At 40.6% G+C, this 19,813-nt stretch overlaps 1 protein-coding gene across 1 annotated transcript in view; it reads left to right on the top strand.

Annotated features, from left to right (window-relative positions):
• CFH (complement factor H) overlaps positions 1-10,589 on the top strand; it is a 272,806-nt gene extending 262,217 nt beyond the window's left edge. The window contains exons 22-25 of the mRNA XM_075833420.1: positions 3,180-3,350; positions 4,281-4,490; positions 5,256-5,441; positions 10,407-10,589. Coding sequence (XP_075689535.1) covers positions 3,180-3,350; positions 4,281-4,490; positions 5,256-5,441; positions 10,407-10,420 — 581 coding nt within the window. The 3' untranslated portion in view covers positions 10,421-10,589. The remainder of the gene's footprint in view (positions 1-3,179; positions 3,351-4,280; positions 4,491-5,255; positions 5,442-10,406) is intronic.
• The last annotated feature ends 9,224 nt before the right edge of the window (positions 10,590-19,813 follow it).

Genomic DNA, 19,813 nt, shown 5'->3' with positions numbered 1-19,813 from the left:
CTTTCATGATGGATAAGTATCTGCCTGTATTTATCAGCATTGAGGACAGCACAAACATAAATGACTCTACCATAGAGGCAGACAACACGACCGCTATGGAGCCTGTGAAAATGGTGCAAAGGGCCATGCATTAAACTCCTGCTTCCCAACATAGAATCACTGCATTTACCTGCAGCAGCTACTAGTGAAAGCTCACTACATAGAAATTTTGATAACTTCCATTGACCTTCCCCTAGTGGTGGTAGCTTTATCATGTACTGTGTAAAAGGAAGCAGGGGATTTGGAGCTGTATGAGGTTGATTTGTTAATCAATTTACGCTGGTTGTCTGCCTTAACCACTTCCCGTCGCAGCCATTTTTCGGATTTTCACTTTAGTTTTTTCCTCCCCTCTTTCCAAAAGCACTAACTTTTTTATTTTTCCATCAAAATTGCCGTATAAGGGCTGTTTTTTTTGCAGGATGAGTTGTAGATTTTCACTGCACCATTTATTGTACCATATAATGTAGTGGGAAACTGGAAAAATATTTGTGGGGTGGAATAGGAAAACAACAGTGATTCCTCAATCTTTTAGGGAGTTTGGTTTTTACGGCATCCACAAGCGGTAAAAATAACATGTTATTTTGCGGATTAATCCGATTACAGCGATACTAAATTTATATTTTTTTTATGTTTTACTACTTTTTGCAAGGAACAAAATGATTGTTAAAAATAAAATTTGAGTTTTGTCACCATATTCTGAGAGCCATAACTATTTTTTTATTTCTGTTGATTGAGCGATATGAGGGCTTTTTTTTTTTGCGTGACGAGCTGTAGTTTCTATTGGTACCATTTTGGGGTACATGAGACTTTTTGGTCACTTTTTATTCCATTTTTTGTGGGAGATGAAGTGACCAAAAAACAGCGATTCTGGCGTTTTTTTATTTTTCACCGTATGAACTATTACAATATATCATTATTTAGTCCAGACTTTTACGGACGCGTCGATACCAGTTATGTAAAAAAAAAAATACTTTTGTGCTTGAGGCAAAATGGCAAAAGGTTGTTTTTTTTTTTGCTTTGAACATTTTATTCATTTTTATTTATTAAAAAAAAAACTTTATTTTACTGTTTTTCACTTTTTTTTACTTGTCACCCTAGGGGACTTGAACTAGCGATCGTTGGATCGCTTGCACAATATACTGAAAATCTAATGTATTGCAGTATATCGTGATACTGACAAAAATGCCAGACCTGGGGACCTTCATCAGTTCCCCAGGCTGCCATGCCAACCAATGGCGCCCCCCAACCGCATCGCATGTCGGAAAGGGGTTAAATACATTTCAAAATATGGTGTTCACCGAGCACCATATTTATGAAGTACATTTGCCACTTTTTTGAATATTTTACTGAGGGTAAAGTGTATGAGGCTTCAGAGTGGGGCCAACTGCGATTTGTTTAATAAGAAATTCCTCCACATTTATACAGCACCAGGTCTGAACTGGCATTTCTAGCCTAAGGCTAGTACATTCACGCAGCAGTATATTAGTCGGTATTATGCTTCAGTATTTGTAGGATAAAACTAGGAGTGGGTCCAAAACACGGAAGAGGTACAAATCTTTTCATTATCCTTTTTACTGTGCAGTTTTTACTAAAAGTTTTGGCTTACAAACACTGAAGCAAAATGCTGATGAAATTCCTTAGAGTTAAAGAGACCTAGGCCGGATACATCAACAGGGCGTGCACTCAGTGTGTCATGGCTGTGGGGTATGTGGACCCACTGGGCCGCTCCACCATAGCGGAGTAGCAACTGGTTAAACGAGAGTCAATAATAGTCTCTAGGACAAAAGTACCTGAGTAGATGACTTGTGCCGGATAATCAGAAGCTGGCTTGTGCCGGACTATCGGAAGCTTGTTTGTGCTGGACAACCTGACGTGTCTAGGATACAGGACACGGATGCTGAAGTCGTCTTGGACACTGTACTTGGCACGGACACCGGACACGGATACTGAAGTCGTCACAGACACAGGACTTGACACAGACGCCGGTCACAGATACTGAAGTCGTCCCAGACACAGGACTTGACACGGATACCGGACACGAATACTGAAGTTGTCATGGACACTGGACTTGGCACAGACACCAGACACGGATACTGAAGTCTTCACGGACACCGGACATGGATACTGAAGTTGTCATGGACACTGGACATGGATACTGAAGTCGTCACGGACACTGGACTTGACACGGATACCAGACACGGATACTGAAGTCGTCACGAACATCGGGCATGGATACTAAAGTCGTCACGGACACTGGATGTGACGCCGAACGCGGACACTGGATACTGCACTTGACACCGAGCACAGGCACAGGATATAGGATAACGCTTGGGAACCTTTTCAGACCAACATAGGGTTAGACACAACATTGCTCAGGCAATGAGCAAGTGGGCAGAGTTACTTTTAAGGTCCCGGTGTGCTGGTATTGGACTGGGATGATATTCCTGGTGCTCATGCTGGCCCTTTAAGACTGGGGACGAGCGCACGCACCCTACGTGCATCATATGGGGGAGAGAGCAGTGTGTGCCAGCATCTCATGGGAAGGAGACGCTGGCACACTTCAGAGTCCTGCAGTCGTAGCTGCCTGTATGTGGGGACCGCGGGCCTCACACAGTAGATGAATCTGACATGCTTCATGGCGAAGAGGGGGGATAGGATAGTCGTTCACTGTCTACAGTATTAATGGAGTTTCTCTTTTGTCTGAAAACTAGAGCTCTGACTGCAGTAAAGATCTGTTATGAAATGATGGTGAACATTTACTTATTAAAAAAGTAGTCATTTGTCAAAGCTCTCAGTGCTGGGTGGCCCCTATGATTTCCGTGTCACCCCTGATGGGGAGGGAGATGTTTTAAAATGAAGGGACATACCATGACTTCAATTATAGTATACGCCACTTGAATTTCATATGTAAACTCTGAAATAGGTAAACACATGTAATTCTTGGATGGCAAGGTAAGGGGCAGTGAAATGAGGGGTATCTCTCCAGTAAAGTCTTTAAACTGTCTGGAAAATATCCTTGTAATCAATGACCAGAATTGTTGTCAATCTGATAACTATGGTTATGTATTCATCACAAGAGCAATGCATACTTCTCTATGAGCTGTAACTTGTTCTAAAATTCCTTTCATTTTAACCTTTAGGAAGCTGCAAAACCCCAAAAATCCTAAACGGATTAATAAAAGATGAACAACAAGCCAGTTATGACTCAGGCTCATATGTGGAATTTGAGTGCAATAAGGAATATGTAATACATGGTCCTATAATTGTTAAATGTGAGAATGGTCAATGGACTGATCTACCAGTATGTCAAAGTGAGTACAACATTAAAAGCTGAATTTTGACAACTCTCTCACAGTCAAAAAATCTAATCTAAGCAGGTGTAAATTTGCACTATTGAAGTTGTTCTTTAAATATGAAACAAAAGAAATGCAACTGTATAAGTGCAGAAAGTTATATGTTAAAAAAAAAGTGATCTGCTAATTTATGGAAGATATCAACAAAGACTACACCTGTAAGTATATACATATGGAACCTACAAAAAGAACAGTTGCTGCATAACCATGCGTACATATAAATTGTAAACTTTATTCAGGTAATAGATTTAAAACATTATTTTAAAACTGGAGGAAACGCCACCCATGGAGTAATTGGACTCATCAGTCAGAAATAGAAATTTTACAAAAAAACTTAAAGTTAAAAATGCTATATATCCGACGGGACATTTATGTACAATTATATTGAGGTTTATGTACTGGCTGCATCACACAGCATATTCTCATTTAGAGCGCATTATTACAGATATTATTATTAGATTATTTCATGGCATGTCAACAACACATATCTGTAATAATGCGCTGTAAATGAGCATATGCTGGGTGATGCAGCCAGTACATAAACCCCAATATAATTGTACATAAATATTCCATCGAATTAGAGGGTCAGTCAAATGTAGCGGAGATTAAATAAGTGTAGGCAAAATATCCAATGCTAAAAAAGTAATACATACTGTACCTACTGCTAACTGGGACTCCGGAAGGCTAGTGTCCACTCCTATGTGCATTTTGGTACAATAGCGCCTTCTTCCAGAGGTGTGAGGTTTCCACATTTGACACGTCAGAATCAAACTTTTGAACTTACATTTTATGACAAAAGCTAGCGTAAACAGTTTGATAAATGTGGGCCACTGTGTGGGTTGTAATAGAATTATAAACTAAAAATCTTCCCTTTTACTTTTCATTCAGGTTCATGTAAAATCTCCTCTGAAGATCTTGCAAAAGGCAACATTGAGTTACAATCATCTGATAATCTTAAAAATATTCTTGATAAAAATTATAAACATGGCACGGAATTGAGTGTTACCTGCAAGACAGGGTTTAGACGACCGAATCAAGCATCTTTGGTGATTGAATGTTATGATGGGAAGTTTAGCTATACCAGATGTTTCTCTGGAAGTAAGCATCATTTATTGTTTCTTGCTGCTAACATCCAGGATGATACATAAAAGTCATTGAAATTTGTAACACTCACATTTTACATTGAAAACGTAAAAGAGTTTTTCAAGGGTGGCTGAAGTTTTTTGTTTTTTTTGTTAACGTAGTATCCTTATTAGTAATTTTTCTGCATATTTTCACCCATTGACTTGAAACTGTAGCATTACAATCTGCATGGAACAACCGCAGTAGTGGTTTTCTAGAGAAGCAGTTGCAAAAACATTTTCAACCAATGTATTTAAAGCTTTGAGTCTAAACTCAAGCTAAGGCCTCATGTACACAGCAGACACAAGTGCAGCAGGTGTTACGGCGGCTCACTGAGTTCCCTGCGTCTCCACACTAGGGAACCACCGCGACCATGCAGACCATAGAATTGTATCATTTGGTTCCAGAGGTGTAACTTGAATAAACTGGGACCCAACACCAAATTTATGACTGTGTCCCCCCCCCCCCCTTATGCCATGTACAATCCTGATGTCTTCTTATTGGTACCTATTAAGAATGTTACACTATGCAAAGGAAGTTAGAGAATTGACATTTTGTTGCAAATAAATGGAGCTCCAACCCCTTTTACAATATAGTATAAAAGAGTTCAGCATATAGTATGCCATTGATATATGTAATTGGGGTTGATAGGATAAACATGTATATTACTTAATGATTTTTACAATGATCCTTATTTGAACTTTGTCATGTAAACATCATGTTTGCTATATGATTTCATAGAGACATGCCGTATAGATCAAGATTATGTTGATGAAAACAATTTAGAGTTGGATGAAGTGCATAATAATGAAGTATACTACGAGGAGGGTGAAAATATCACGTTTAAATGTAAGAATGGATATCATCGTCGTACTAAACCAGCGGGAAAATGTGTTGGACAAAAAATAACTTATCCGAAATGTACAGGTAATGGAAATAGAATCTTTGCAACTTCCATATTTACAGTAAACCAAAATATCCTACACCCTCAAGTCTAATGTGCACAATATCAGAACTATCGAAAGTTTTCTACCTCCAAATAAGTAGCAGGATTTAAAAGGGTTGGCCTGGAATAAATTGTATTTCTATTTAAACCTAAGGTGACATGTACAATTAACTTTCTAATACAATGTCATTTCATTTTTGGAATGGCTACTTACTTCTAATTAGCGGTCACGTGACCACATCCAGAGTACATTTTTCATTTCCTGTGACATTCCGTGCCTTTACTCAGAAAGGCACTTCCGGCTGAAAAGATATTAACTACTTCCACAGGGCCAGAGTCCCAAAGCAGAGTTCCCTCACTGCCTGCCCGCCACACCTCTCCTCGTACACACCCTCCTCTTCACTCATGGCCCACGCTGGGTAACATAAATACAGGGATGATGGGGTTATATAAATACATTGCCGATGGGGTTATATACAGTAATCATGGGGTCATCACTCCTGTATATAACCCCCGTTATCCCTGTATATAACTCCCATCATCCTGTGTACAATCCCCATCATCCCTGTGTACATCATCCCTATATATAACCACCATCATCCCTGTGCATTACCCCCATCATTAATGTATATAACCTCCATCATCCCTGTGTATAACCCCGATCATCCCTGTTTATTACCCCATCATCCCTGTGTATTACCCCCATCATTCCTGTGTATTACCCCATCATTCCTGTACTTAACCGCCATCATCCCTGTATATAATCGCCATCATCCCTGTTTAGGGATTTTGGGGGTTATATATACAGGGATGATGGAGGTTATATACATTAATGATAGGGGTAATTCACAGGGATGATGGTGGTTATATATAGGGATGATGGAGGTTATATACAGGATTGATGGGATAATACACAGGGATGATGGTGGTTATACACAGGGATGATGGGTTTAAAAACAGGGATAATGGGGAAATATACAGGGATGATGGGAGTTATATACAGGTTATATACAGGGATGATAGCGTTATATCATCACTGTGTATTACCTCATCATCCCTGTGTATTACCCTCAACATCCCTGTGTATAACCCCCATCATCCCTGTGTATAACCCCCATCATTCCTGTATATAACCACCATCATCCCTGTGTATAACCCCATAATCCCTGTGTATAACCCCCATCATGCCTGTGTATTACCCCATCATCCCTGTGTATTACACCCATCAGTCCTGTATATAACCGATGGTGGCGGTTATATATAGGGATGATGGGGGTTATATACAGGAATGATGGAGTAATACACAGGGATGATGGTGGCTATATACAGGGATGATGGGGGTTATGATGATTGGGTTATGAACAGGGATAATAGGGTAATATACAGGGATGATGGCGTTATATCATCCCTGTGTATTACCCCATCATCCCTGACGGGAAACAGTCAGGAACAGAAGCAAGGGATGTAAACAAACAGAAAGAGCAGCAGTGACGATTGAGATCAAACAGAAACTGGTTAGAAGGTTAGTAGGGGGTTTTAGGGAAGGCAAACCAATGCTGGAGGACACTTTTTAGAAAATATTTTTTTCCTGGTCAACCCCTTTAAGGACTTCTGAAGTCTTTCCCTAGCTAGAAGTCGTCAATATTTCTGTGCCCTCCACTGTAACTTCTAAGTGGAATTTTTGCACCACTAGATACTAAATTCTCTGCCCAGTTGTTGGTATTAAAAGATGGGAAATCAGACTGTGGTTTTTTGGGCTTACTAGAAGAAATTATCCTCAGGGCCAACCCTTAATACGGAACATTTGCACATCCACTTTTAACTATATTGTAAACCTTGTTATCACTGCACATGCAAAACATAGTCATGTCAAAAAGTATTTTTTTTTTATTTGTTTGTTGCATGTATGGATACATCAACATTTGCTCTTCATCGAAACAGTATATAAGAAAAGGTGAACAATTGATTAGAAAAACACTAACAAATTTATTTAATATACCCTATTCGGGATGAAACATTTTTTTTACTAAAGGCTGCAAATATCCTGAAAAAAATATAGACCTCACCTATTCTTCCCCCAGTAATCAATTGCTGACGCTCCGGCGGCCCTCTCGGTGATTGTTTACATGCAGGCAACAAATACAATTAGTCATCGCTGAGCCCTCTGATAGGTTGCAGCGGTAACATGCTGCCTGCATGTAAAGATTCACCTGGAGGGCCGCCGGAGGGAAAAGAGAGGTGAGTACTGATTTTTTTTTACTGTTTTTTTAAATATTTTATTTCAGGACATTTGCAGCCATTAGTAAAAACTTTTTACAGCCCAGATAGCCCCTTTAAATCTAATATCTGATATTGCCCCCTTTGGCAACAGCAGGCATTTCTAACATTTGCTTGGAAACATATTTACCCACTCCTCCATGGAGAATTTTTTTTAACGGTGTGATATTAGATTGGTTTCTTGCATGCATTGCCTGTTTCAAATCTTTCTGCATCACCTCAATGGGATTAAAATCCAGGCTTTGACTTGACCATTTAAGAACCCTCCATTCATTTTCTTTTACCACTTATTGTTGTATTTACTGGTATGTTTAGTATTATCGTCATTTTTCAAGGTTCACCTTCTTCTGAGCTTCAAACTTCAGAAATGAAAGCAGCCTCAAACCATAACATTACCATCATCAGATTCTTCTAGTAAAATGCTTTCTTTGGTTTCGCCAAACATGTATTTTGGCACTATGGCCAAAAAATGCTCTATCTTTGCCTTGTCAGTCCAGAGCATTTGCTCCAGAAGTCCTGGTGCTTGCCTGAGTGTTCATGACAAACTTTAATCTTGCCCTGATCTTTTTTTCTAAACAGCTAAGATTTCTTCCTCGGAACTTTTACGTAGATTTAATTTGTGCGGCTTGTTTCTAATGCTGTACTCATGCACTTTCACATCATGTAGTGAGATCCAGTAGTGTTTCCTGTAGGTCCCATGACAGAATTCAAGGGCTCTAAAAAGATTTATTTATCTGCATTCTGCTCTCAGGCTGAACTTGCTGAAATGGTCTGTTCTGGACAAGTTGCCAATTATTGAAATCTATGGGATAAATAAATTTTTGTGAGGTTTTTCTCAACTTTTTCTTTATATACTATTTGAATTATGATCAAATGTTTGATCACATATGTTAACCCCTTAGGCTGGGTTCATACGACCTATTTTCAGGCGTAAACGAGGCGTATTATGCCTCGATTTACGCCTGAAAATAGGGCTCCAATACGTCGGCAAACATCTGCCCATTAATTTGAATGGGTTTGCCGACGTATGTGCCGACGACCTGTAATTTACGCGTCGTCGTTTGACAGTTGTCAAACGACGACGCGTAAATTGACTGCCTCGGCAAAGAAGTGCAGGACACTTCTTTGCAACATAATTTAAGCCATTCTTCATTGAAGTCAATGAAGAGCAGCTCAAGATTTACGAGCGTCAAATATGCCTCGCATAATGCGAGGAGGAGCTTTTACGTCTGAAACGACGCAGCTGTTTTCTCCTGAAAACAGTCTGTCTTTCCAGACATAAAAGACAGTTCACGTGTGCACATACCCTTAGGGTATGTTCACACGCTTAACAAAAAACGTCTGAAAAATACGGAGCTGATTTCAGAGAAAACAGCCTCTGATTTTCAGGCGTTTTTGAAGCTGAGAATGAAATTTGGAGCTTCTTTTGAGGCTTCTTTTCAGACGTTTTTTGAGGCGTTTTTTGAGGCGTTTTTCATAGTGTTCAATGGAAAATCAGCTCCAAAAAACGTGACATGCTACTTCTTTTTACGGAGCGTCTTTTTCCGCTCCATTTTTTGACAGCGAAGCTTAAAATAAAGGCATGTGGGAACAGAACATTGTAATTCCCATTGAAAGCAATGGGCAGATGTTTGTAGACGTATTAGGGGCGTTTTTTCAGGCGTAATTCGAGGCGTAAAACGCCTCCATTACGTCTGAAAAGAGGTCGTGTGCACATACCCTTACCGCCTGCCTCACGTCAATTAATGGGCTAAAAGCACAGACCCCATGTTATTAGCCTAATAATTTAGGTGTGGTTTTTCAATGCGTTTTTTTTTGTCCTAGCATTTTCTAAAGGTGAAACATGTATTTTAACGTGTTCACACAAGTTATTACCATGTAGACAAAAAAAACGCATTGAAGAACGATGGTATTTCACAGTAGAAATGCACGCGAGTATACATTCAAGTCAATTACATGTTTTATTCACATCCACTTATGAATACTTGTGAGAAAAAATTCTTAATGAGTTTTTAGTTTGAGCCAACCTTTCACTGGCACAATGGGAAAGTGACCACAATTTCTACTACCATAGATTTTATGTGCTATATATATAGATATATATAGTTAAATATGTATACATAACACATAAATGTATATGTATGTGTACATATGTATAAAATTAGCAAAATCATTTTTCGAATCCGTGTTCTTATTTTGTTTTTTCTTTATTCTGAAAATAAATTATACTTTTAATTTTATAGTGGCAGAGTTATTGTTTAGGCTTAATGTCCAAGCACTGAGACCCCCACCAATCGCTAGACCGAAGTAGCTGAAGCCCTCGTCTGAGTGCTCAGCTGCTTCGTGTCTGTTCGGCTATTTCCGGAAATAAATGTATCTGTGTACGGACTCAATAGAAAGTCTATGAGCCCGTACACCGATACATCGGCTTTCCGGAAAAAGCAGAACAGACACGAAGCGGCTGAACGCTCACACAAGGGCTTCAGCTGCTTCGTTCTAGTGATTGGTGGGGGTCTCAGTGCTCGGACCCCCACCAATCCAAACTTCTGACATGTCACTGACATGTCAGACGTTTGTCAAACGTTTAGCTACACATTAATATTTAGTTTATTTTCTTATTGTAATTTTAGATACAAAGCACTAATTCTATTTTTTACTTTTTTCAACAGAATCTTCAGTGTGATTACAGTAAATACACACCAGATGTAACATTAGAAAAACAAGAAGAAAATCCCTGCATTGAAAACTATAGACAAGCAGCTTTTGTTTTCTAAATGTATTCACTTACATAGAGTCATAGTCATTTACTGTGTATTGTTTTATTTCTGCAATAAACAAAAACATAAAAGAAACTGGCACAGATACGTAATTATTATTACTGCTACATACATACATTATATATATATATATATATATATATATATATATATATATATATATATATATTTATATATATAATGAGAAAAAGAATAAAGCAGTACAGCGACAGCAGTGGGTGCAAGCCTCCTAGGTTGAGGCTAGGAACCCTTGTTAATGAAATCCCAAAAAAATGAAGAGGCAGCACTCCAAGGAAATTGGTGAAAAAAAGTGGTGTGTTTATTCACCCAAGGCAGGCAACGTTTCGATCCGTCTCTATGGGATCTTTGTCAAGCAATGACCAACAATCTTAACAGAGTATATATAACCCAGTGTGGTAACACAATCAGTGATTCAACCTGAGTTAACAAGTGATCCATTAGTGGTTACTGTGGTTACTACATAACAACCTAAGTGAGCGTGAGGCATCTGCGCAGAGAGCCCTCTGTTATAACAGTGTGTATAGCGGTACAGTGTATACAGGGTTTAGTAAACATTGGTGAAGTGGCAGATTTACAATAAAATGTACAGTACAGGAAAGACGATACTCACCGTTGGACGACACTCAATGAAGAGAAACTCACTACATCAGCGTCCCCGGCTCACGTATGCGCATGCGCGCACGTGATGCATAAGGGGAGGAGACAGGCGATGACCGTAGAAAACATACTGCGCATGCGCACCGCTAATATGATGTTTTCAGTGCGGCAGGTTAAAAGAAAGAAAAGAAGAAAAAGTACCAAGAACGGCAGATAACAGGACCAGGTAAGTAATCGGAACTAGTGCGTAACCAATTTTCAAGACAATGCTACTAACCGCTGCAGTGTTACTGCATACTTAGGCAGATTTGCCATTCAGGAGTCTGGGAAAGCTGGATACTTAGGCAGATTTGCCATTCATGACTCTGGGAAAGCTGGGTGACATTCCCCTTTAAAACTAAGACACTTATGTCCTATGAAAATAGCAAAAGGGGGAAACCCTAGGAAGGCCTAATACTTTGTCCTATTTTTTTGACCTTGGGCTCAAAGGATGCCCTAACCAGTCTGTCTTTGAAATTCTTTGAACGTCTGTAAGAGAATAGTGGTGGAATCTCAAATTCAGGTACATGTCTAAGGCTGCTGTGAAGAATAGGCCAATGTCTCCTTATGATGTTAGCAATCTTGTTGCTTTGTTCAGTGTAAGTGGATATAAATGGGACTCTAGTCAATCGTTTAGTCACTGCAGTAGATGTGTTGTCAGGGAGGAGTGTGTCTCTAGAGATGGTAGTGGTTCTATCCATGTTGCTTTCTACAATGGATTTCGGGTAACCCCTCTGCCTAAACTTATTGCCCATCTCCCGGAGTCTGAGAGTGGCAGTTGAATCATCAGTGACTATCCTTTTCACTCTGAGTAATTGGGTGTAGGGGAGTGAGCGCACCATGCCTCGTGGGTGACTACTATCGAACAGCAAAAGGTTGTTCACATCTGTGGGTTTAACAAATAAGTCAGTAGATAAATGATTGTCAGATATGGACACCAAGGTGTCAAGGAAGGAAATTGAAGAGGATGAGTGTACTAGTGTAAATTTTACACTTGGGTCTATGGTGTTAAGGAACATGTGAAAGGTAGATAACTCATCAGTGGAGCCCGTCCAAATCAGGAAAATATCATCAATATAGCGCCACCATTGCAATACTTGAGAGAAGTGTGGAGAGGGGTAAATGAATGATTTTTCTAGCATAGCCATGTAAATGTTAGGTGCGATATTAGAGCAAATGGCTGTTCCCTGTTGCTGTATATAGAAAACATCTTGAAATGGGAAGTAATTGTATCGCAAAATGATAGCCAGGAGAGAGAGAAAAAAACCTCTACATTTTTCTGAGAAGCTACTATTCTGCAAACATTGGTCAATAGCATTGAGGCCCCTCTGGTGTTCAATAGATGTATATAGACTGACTACGTTGAATGAAGATAAGATAGCTCCTGGGGGACAGTCACATGTTTAATTTTGAGTAAGAAGTCACTAGTGTCTCTGATATAAGAAGAGGTGTCTGTTGCAAAGATCCTGAGATTCCTATCCAGAAAGATGGCCACATTAGAAAAAATAGACCCTATACCCGACACTATTGGACGTCCTGGTGGATGTAAAAGTGTTGTGTGTATTTTGGGTAAAGTAAAAAGAGTGGGAGTCACTGGATGGTCTATAGTTAGAAATTTTTTAGTTGGTTCATCAATTATGCCTTCATTGATAGCATTATCAATAACTGTCTCAAGTTTCTTGGTGATCTCGAATTTAGGATCTTGATCAACCTTCTGGTAGATCGTATTATCCTTTAACTGCCTCCTGATTTCCATCACATAATCGTTGGTGTCCCTTTGTCAGCTGGCTTAATAATAATATCCTTGTTTTGGGTCAGTTCGGATAATGCTGCTAGCTCACTACTAGTCATATTCGGATGTTGTAAACAGAGCCTCTTGCTCTCATCTCTCAAACTCCCTATATCTAGCTTAACTGCTGTGATAAATGTATATATCGCTGGTGGACAGGGAAAAGGGACAAAATCACTTTTCAAGAACAGGTCACATTTTTTCAGAGTTATTTCAGTAGGTTTACTCACAATATTACAATCATCTCTATATTGTCCCTCTGCAAAAAAGGTTTTAAGTTTAATAGACCGAAAGAATTTATGTAGATCAACCTCAAGGTCAAATCAGTTGGCCTTGGTACTTGGGCAAAAAGAGAGGCATTTATTCAAAATTCTCTCCTGTTCAACTGTCAATGCTTGTGATGCAATATTCACCACTAGACTGGAGGTGGGTTGACATCCTTGGTCCTCAGTGTCGCCTGTCATGGGGTTGGTGCCCGTTGTGACTTTGGTGGTTTGGATTTCACCGGTATTATGGTGTCTTCTGCCTCCTCTTCTGGTGCGTGGTTTAAACGTGTACCTAGAAAAATAATTAATAAAGGAAAGTTTTGAGCTGTGGTATGCAGAACCAGCAGAAAGGGCACCAAGTTGGTTAGTACTTGGCTTTGTCTTTCGTTTGGTCCCATTGTCGCGTTGATCCACCCTCCTAGTATCAGCTTGCCAATTGTAGACGTAACCTTTTTCATAGTCTTCAGCATCCCTTTGCCACTTGTGTCTTTTGGTGGTTTCTAGCTCGATTCTGTGTTTACTTAAATGTGGTATCAGGGAGTCAATGTACAAATCAAAATCGTGTGTGGACAGTGCAATCTTTAGTTTAGACTCTGTTTCTAGGATCATAGGGATAAGCATATTCAGTTCTTTTGTAAGAAACTCGATGTTCAGCAGGATAACATCCAGTGCGTACTTATTAGCAATTTGTGCAAAACAGACCTTGATATCTGTATCATTTGAAAAAAGGTTAGGTCTCAGCTGGGACCTCATACCTCTAGGGATTCTACGGAGTTTGTGGTATTCCCCAAGGGTAGCCAAGTGCAGTTCAAGATGGACGAAGAGAAGTCACAAAGATTCGGTTCTATAACAACGAATTTTAATTGTTAAAGGTGGCTACGCGTTTCAACGCCATACTGGCGTCTTCATTAGGCATGATGAAGACGCCAGTTCGGCGTTGGAACGCGTAGCCACCTTGTACAATTAAAATTCGTTGTTATAGAACCGAATCTTTGTGACTTCTCTTCGTCCCACCACGCAGCAGCGCCATTATAGATCCCATTTCTCCATTTCACCCATTCATCATTATTTCTCAAACTAGAGACTCTAATGTACTTGTCTTGTTGCTCAGTTGTGCAGCGGGGCCTCCTCTTTCTACTCTGGTTAGAGCCTGTTTGTGCTGTCCTCTGAAGGGAGTAGTACACACCATTGTAGGAAATCTTCAGTTTCTTGGCAATTTCTCGCATGGAATAGCCTTCATTTCTAAGAACAAGAATAGACTGTAGAGTTTCACATGAAAGCTCTCTTTTTCTAGCCATTTTGAGAGTTTAATCGAACCCACAAATGTAATGCTCCAGATTATCAACTAGCTCAAAGGAAGGTCAGTTTTATAGCTCCTCTAAACAGCAAAACTGTTTACAGCGGTGCTAACATAATTGCACAAGGGTTTTCAAGTGTTTTCTAATCATCCATTAGCCTTCTAACATAGTTAGCAAACACAATGTACCATTAGAACACTGGAGTGATGGTTGCTGGAAATAGGCCTCTATACACCTATGTAGATATTGCATTAAAAACCAGATGTTTGCAGCTAGAATAGTCATTTAGCACATTAACAATGTATAGAGTGTATTTCTGATTAATTTAATGTTATTTTCATGGAAAAAAACTGTGCTTTTCTTGCAAAAATAAGGAAATTTCTAAGTGACCCTAAACTTTTGAACGGTAGTGTATATATATATATAAAATATTTTTTTATGGTGATGTACTTTATCTGCAGTATGTTTAGTAGAAAGCAAACACTAATATTACCGCCTTCCCACCCCATGATGAAATTGTGGATCATGGGTCGGCTATTAGTTCCATTTTCATCATGACTATGTTGTGGGTACTGCCGGTGTACCCGCAAGATCAGCAGATGGATGGTTTGGATCAGAGGGATCTCAAAACGCAGTTAATCACTTTAGTGTTGCAACCAAACCTGATTGTAGCAGTGGTAGCGGGTCCTGGCCAGCTCATTCATCTGTATTGGCATCAACATGAAGACAGCCCAGGACCTCACAAAGGTCCCCAGAACTGTATCTTGTTAATGCCTATTAGAGCATGTTTGCAGTATTTCCTAATAGGCGCCTGAACATATTTCTATACACAAGCACACTATACTAGCTTACAGAAATAGGCCATCATAATGTTAATATCGTAAATATGCTGATGCTATTATTCTTCCCTGTAGTCCAAGCAGGTGTCAAGCACTTAATTCAGGTAGGCCTTTACAGTACGAACACACAGGGCAGGTACGTTGCGTAAAAGTACACAGCATATCCGTTATGGAAACCGCAGAAAATTCCGCCCAAAAAAACGCAGTAAATTACTTATAGTTAACCCCGGCTATAGTCATGGCGACACATCCCTCTGTTCTGGACATACAGAACAGGTGGAGATTCAAGGGAAACAGCCAATGAGATTGGTGCAAACAATCGAGCCCCCTGCAGTGTTATAGACACACGGGTGGACCAATTGAAATGCCACTCGAGTGGCCTATGAAACGGCGTCCTTCGTGCATGCCCAGGAAGGAATATGGGACGACGGCTTGGTATGGAAATGCTGACGTCCATAGAAGATTATAGATGTGCCATTACTGCGCATGTGCTCCGACACAAAGCAGCGTCCTCAGGGCATGCGCAGGAATGACAATGAAACGGTGGCTGAGTGTGGAAATCCTGAGAACTTTGGCCCTCGGGGGCATCAGGTGGCCGCCCATAACGGACCTATGGGGATCCGCCACTGGATGTATCTGCCCAGAAGTCCCGCCCAACATTTAGTCAAGGAACCTATTGATGTGCCGATCAGGAAGGTTTAATAGTTTAATTTGACCAAACACGAAGCGATTTTGCTTTTTGCGGCTACATCACATGCAAACAGTCAAGTTCCGTGTCCAAGCTGATGTTCGTGACTGCACTATTTAAAAACAAAATAAAAACGTGGCAGCAAAGTACAACCCCCTATATTCTGTGCAAATGAGTTCCTTGTTAGAAATACGGCCCTGGATGCAGAGATATCTCCTGTAATAAGCTGAAACTGACTGAGGTTTTCCATCCAGATTGTCAGACTTGATCTGAATCGCAGAGAAGCCCTTGGCATGAATCTTTACCCATCACTTTAATACTCAGAAAGTTAAAGAGGCTCTGTCACCAGATTATGAAATCCCTATCTCCTATTGAATGTGATCGGCGCTGCTATGTAGATAACAGTAAAGTTCTTTTTTTTTTTTAAACGATAATTTTTGCCCAAGTTATGAGCAATTTTAGATTTATGCAAATGAGCTTTTCAATGGACAACTGGGCGTGTTTTCTCATTTTACCAACTGGGCGTGTATTGTGTTTTTACCAACTGGGCGTGTTTACTCGTTTTACCAACTGGGCATTGTGAATAGAAGTGTATGACGCTGACAAATCAGCGTCATACACTTCTCATCGTTCCCACCCAGCTTCTTTCACTGCACAGACACACAGCGTGCTCTCGCGAGGTCACGCTGTGACGTCACTTCCACCGACACAGGTCCTTTACCCCCCGTCAGACGAGAGAAGACACATCGGCTCCAGGCGTCCAAGAGGGTACAGTTGAATCTGCAGCAGCATCACCGTGTGCAGGCAAGCATAGTGAACTCCCTAGAGACTAGCATATTACCCTCTCGGACGACTGGAGCCGATGTATCTTCTCTCGTCCGACGCCAACGTTGAAGGACCTGTGGGTGACATCACGTTGTGTGTCTGTGCAGTGAAAGAAGCTGGGTGGGAATGATGAGAAGTGTATGACGCTGATTTGCCATCGTCATACATTTCTATTCACAATGCCCAGTTGGTAAAACGAGTAAACACGCCCAGTTGGTAAAAACACAATACACGCCCAGTTGGTAAAACGAGAAAACACGCCCAGTTGTCCATTGAAAAGCTCATTTGCTTAAATCTTAAATTGCTCATAACTTGGGCAAAAATGATTGTTTTAAAAAAAAAAAATAACTTTACTGTTATCTTCATTGCAGCGCCGATCACATTCAATAGGAGATAGGGATTTTATAATCTGGTGACAGAGCCTCTTCAAATGCATGGCTTACGTCTTGGTGTAGCGGAGAAGGCTTTGGGTTCCTAGAGCACTGGGATGACTTTTAATTGGGCTACAAACTGTATTCTGCAGATGATTTGCACTTAAATAGAAGGGGGTCCACTGTGCTGGCGGAGAGAATTCTAGCAGGGGTGGCGGAGTATTTAAACTAGGCCTGAGGAGGGAGGTCAATTCAGAAAATAAAGGGGTAGTTAGGTTAGAGAGGGGTCAGACTATATTTGTGGGGGGAGAAATAGACTATCTGGAGAGGATTTAGAAAAAGGACAAGGAGATCCATGTGTTACAAAACAACATTGAAGATAAATATGCCAACAAAATGTCAAATAATCTCATTTCTGACACTGAATGTGAAAAATTGAAAGACAAGTTAAAGTGTATGTGCACAAATGCCAGAAGTCTAGCAAGCAAAATGGGGGAGCTGGAGGCCTTGGTACTGGAGGAGCATATTGATATAGTTGGTGTTGCTGAAACATGGCTGGACTCTTCACATGACTGGGCTGTAAATCTACAGGGTTTTACACTGTTTCAAAAAGACAGGACAAATAGGAAAGGCGGTGGTGTATGCCTGTATTTGAGAAGTGATATGAAGGTGAGTGAAAGAGGTAATAGTGGGTGAAGATTGTGAGGATGTTGAAACCTTCTGTGTGGAATTACAAGGGGAGGTAAACACAGAAAAAATTATTTTTGGTGTAATTTATATTTCAGCTATATAAACAGACTAGCTGTTATACCTGGCGTTGCTCGGGATGTTGACTTACGGTATAGATAGAGTAAAAGCTCAATATTTAAATACCTCTCAGTATGAATTTAATTGCTACCTCTCGATATGAATTTAATTGCTAGAGAGTATAAATAATGTTATTGGAAGCACGGACAGCAAACGGATGACATCCATGTGATGTTCGAGTTTTAGGTATCAATTACATTGAAGAAAAAAAGAATAAAAAAATTGCGTGAAAAACACATGCCACACGCAATGCACACTGATGCAAAACGCAACGCACAGATTTACGCGCGTAAACCTGTCAGACTCGTGTGATTGTAGCCTTACTATAAAATTCAATGTGAGTGACAATGCTGGAGCACGAGGATCCTGCGTGGTTACCTAAGACAATGTCCTTGGTTGCTAAGCGACGGCCTGATGATATTCAGCTGATGAAATGTTATGTATCATGATATCATGAAGGTATTTTGGGTTAAGCATAACTTAGTATCAAAATTCTTACACCGCTCATTTATCGGTTATCATAAATAGGCTAGGGCTCTACGACGACACATAGTTTCCCACCATTTGTTTTCAAATTGTGTGATTCCAGGGATTCTAACAACCTGGGGGGGAAGCAAAGTTGCAAGAATCTCGACATGGTGAGAATTTTTATAATCATTGCAAGTCGGCAACAAATTTTTGCCTCATAGGGAAACATTGAGGCTTCACGGGGCAGCGGCGATGCCTCAATTTTACCGCGACTCACGAACAACCAAATGGCACATTGGAGCACTTGCCTTAAACATATTCTGACAGGTCACAGACTTGTCAGAAGTTGCGTCGGTGGGGGTGTGTATTCTGTAATGTGAATGTAGTCCCGTTGCAGTTTCACAAGATGTAGTCGGAAGACCTCTGACTACATACTTGGAAGAGCACCATATACAATTATTCCTAAATCCTCTATGCTCCATTGTGCTCACATGGTCATATAGCTCACTGGCTGCTGCGGGACATCACGTCACTATAGAGGAAACCACTGCAAGCCAGTGATCGCACTGAAACACGGGAGAAGTGCAAGTTTGACAGCAAGTATAGGCGAAAGTTTGTTTTTCTGTTTCTTGCAGGTTGGGGGGGGATTTTATCAAGTCGTAGAAAATATCTATAATTTGTAATGTCGGGGTAGGGAAACAGACAAGTGAGCCCTAATCTACCCGCCACTCAGTCCCTGCCTACTTGCAACGACCCGCCCTAGGCGACGGGGTACAACTGGGCGACGGTCCCTACACTCAATAGGTGAACGACAGACAAGGGTACAAAGAAGCCAGGGAAATGGGGAAGTTGCCCACGGGAACACCGTGAGCAACAAGCGAGGTGAACGAGCCGAGTCAAACCAGGAGATGAGCGAGGTACAAAAACGCAGAGCAGAAGAGTGGTCGGAAAAGCCAAGGTCAATCACAAGCAGAGGATAGTAGTTCAAGAAGCTGCAGCAGGGCCAGGAAACAAACAGAGAAGAATCACAAGCAAAGGAGGAACAGGAAAGGCAGGTATAAATAGACAGAGGGCGGGAGCTAGCTCCGTCTGGCCAGGCTGTGATAGGCTCTCCCACTCCTAAGCCTGCCATCCTGGGTGGTGGAAGATGGAGTCAGTCTCACAGACATAGAAGCAGGTGCAGACTGATTACCTATGGGCGTCGACACAGAAGTTGTGTCTGGCAGATCCTTTACAAATTATTTTTCTTTCAATATTTTCTCTAAAATTATGAGAGATATCACAGAATATA

The sequence above is a fragment of the Rhinoderma darwinii genome, chromosome 7 (genome assembly GCF_050947455.1).
Source record: "Rhinoderma darwinii isolate aRhiDar2 chromosome 7, aRhiDar2.hap1, whole genome shotgun sequence".
Lineage (NCBI taxonomy): Eukaryota > Metazoa > Chordata > Amphibia > Anura > Rhinodermatidae > Rhinoderma > Rhinoderma darwinii.
The sequence above is the reverse complement of the archived record's forward strand: the minus strand, read 5'-3'. Positions and strand labels throughout refer to the sequence as shown.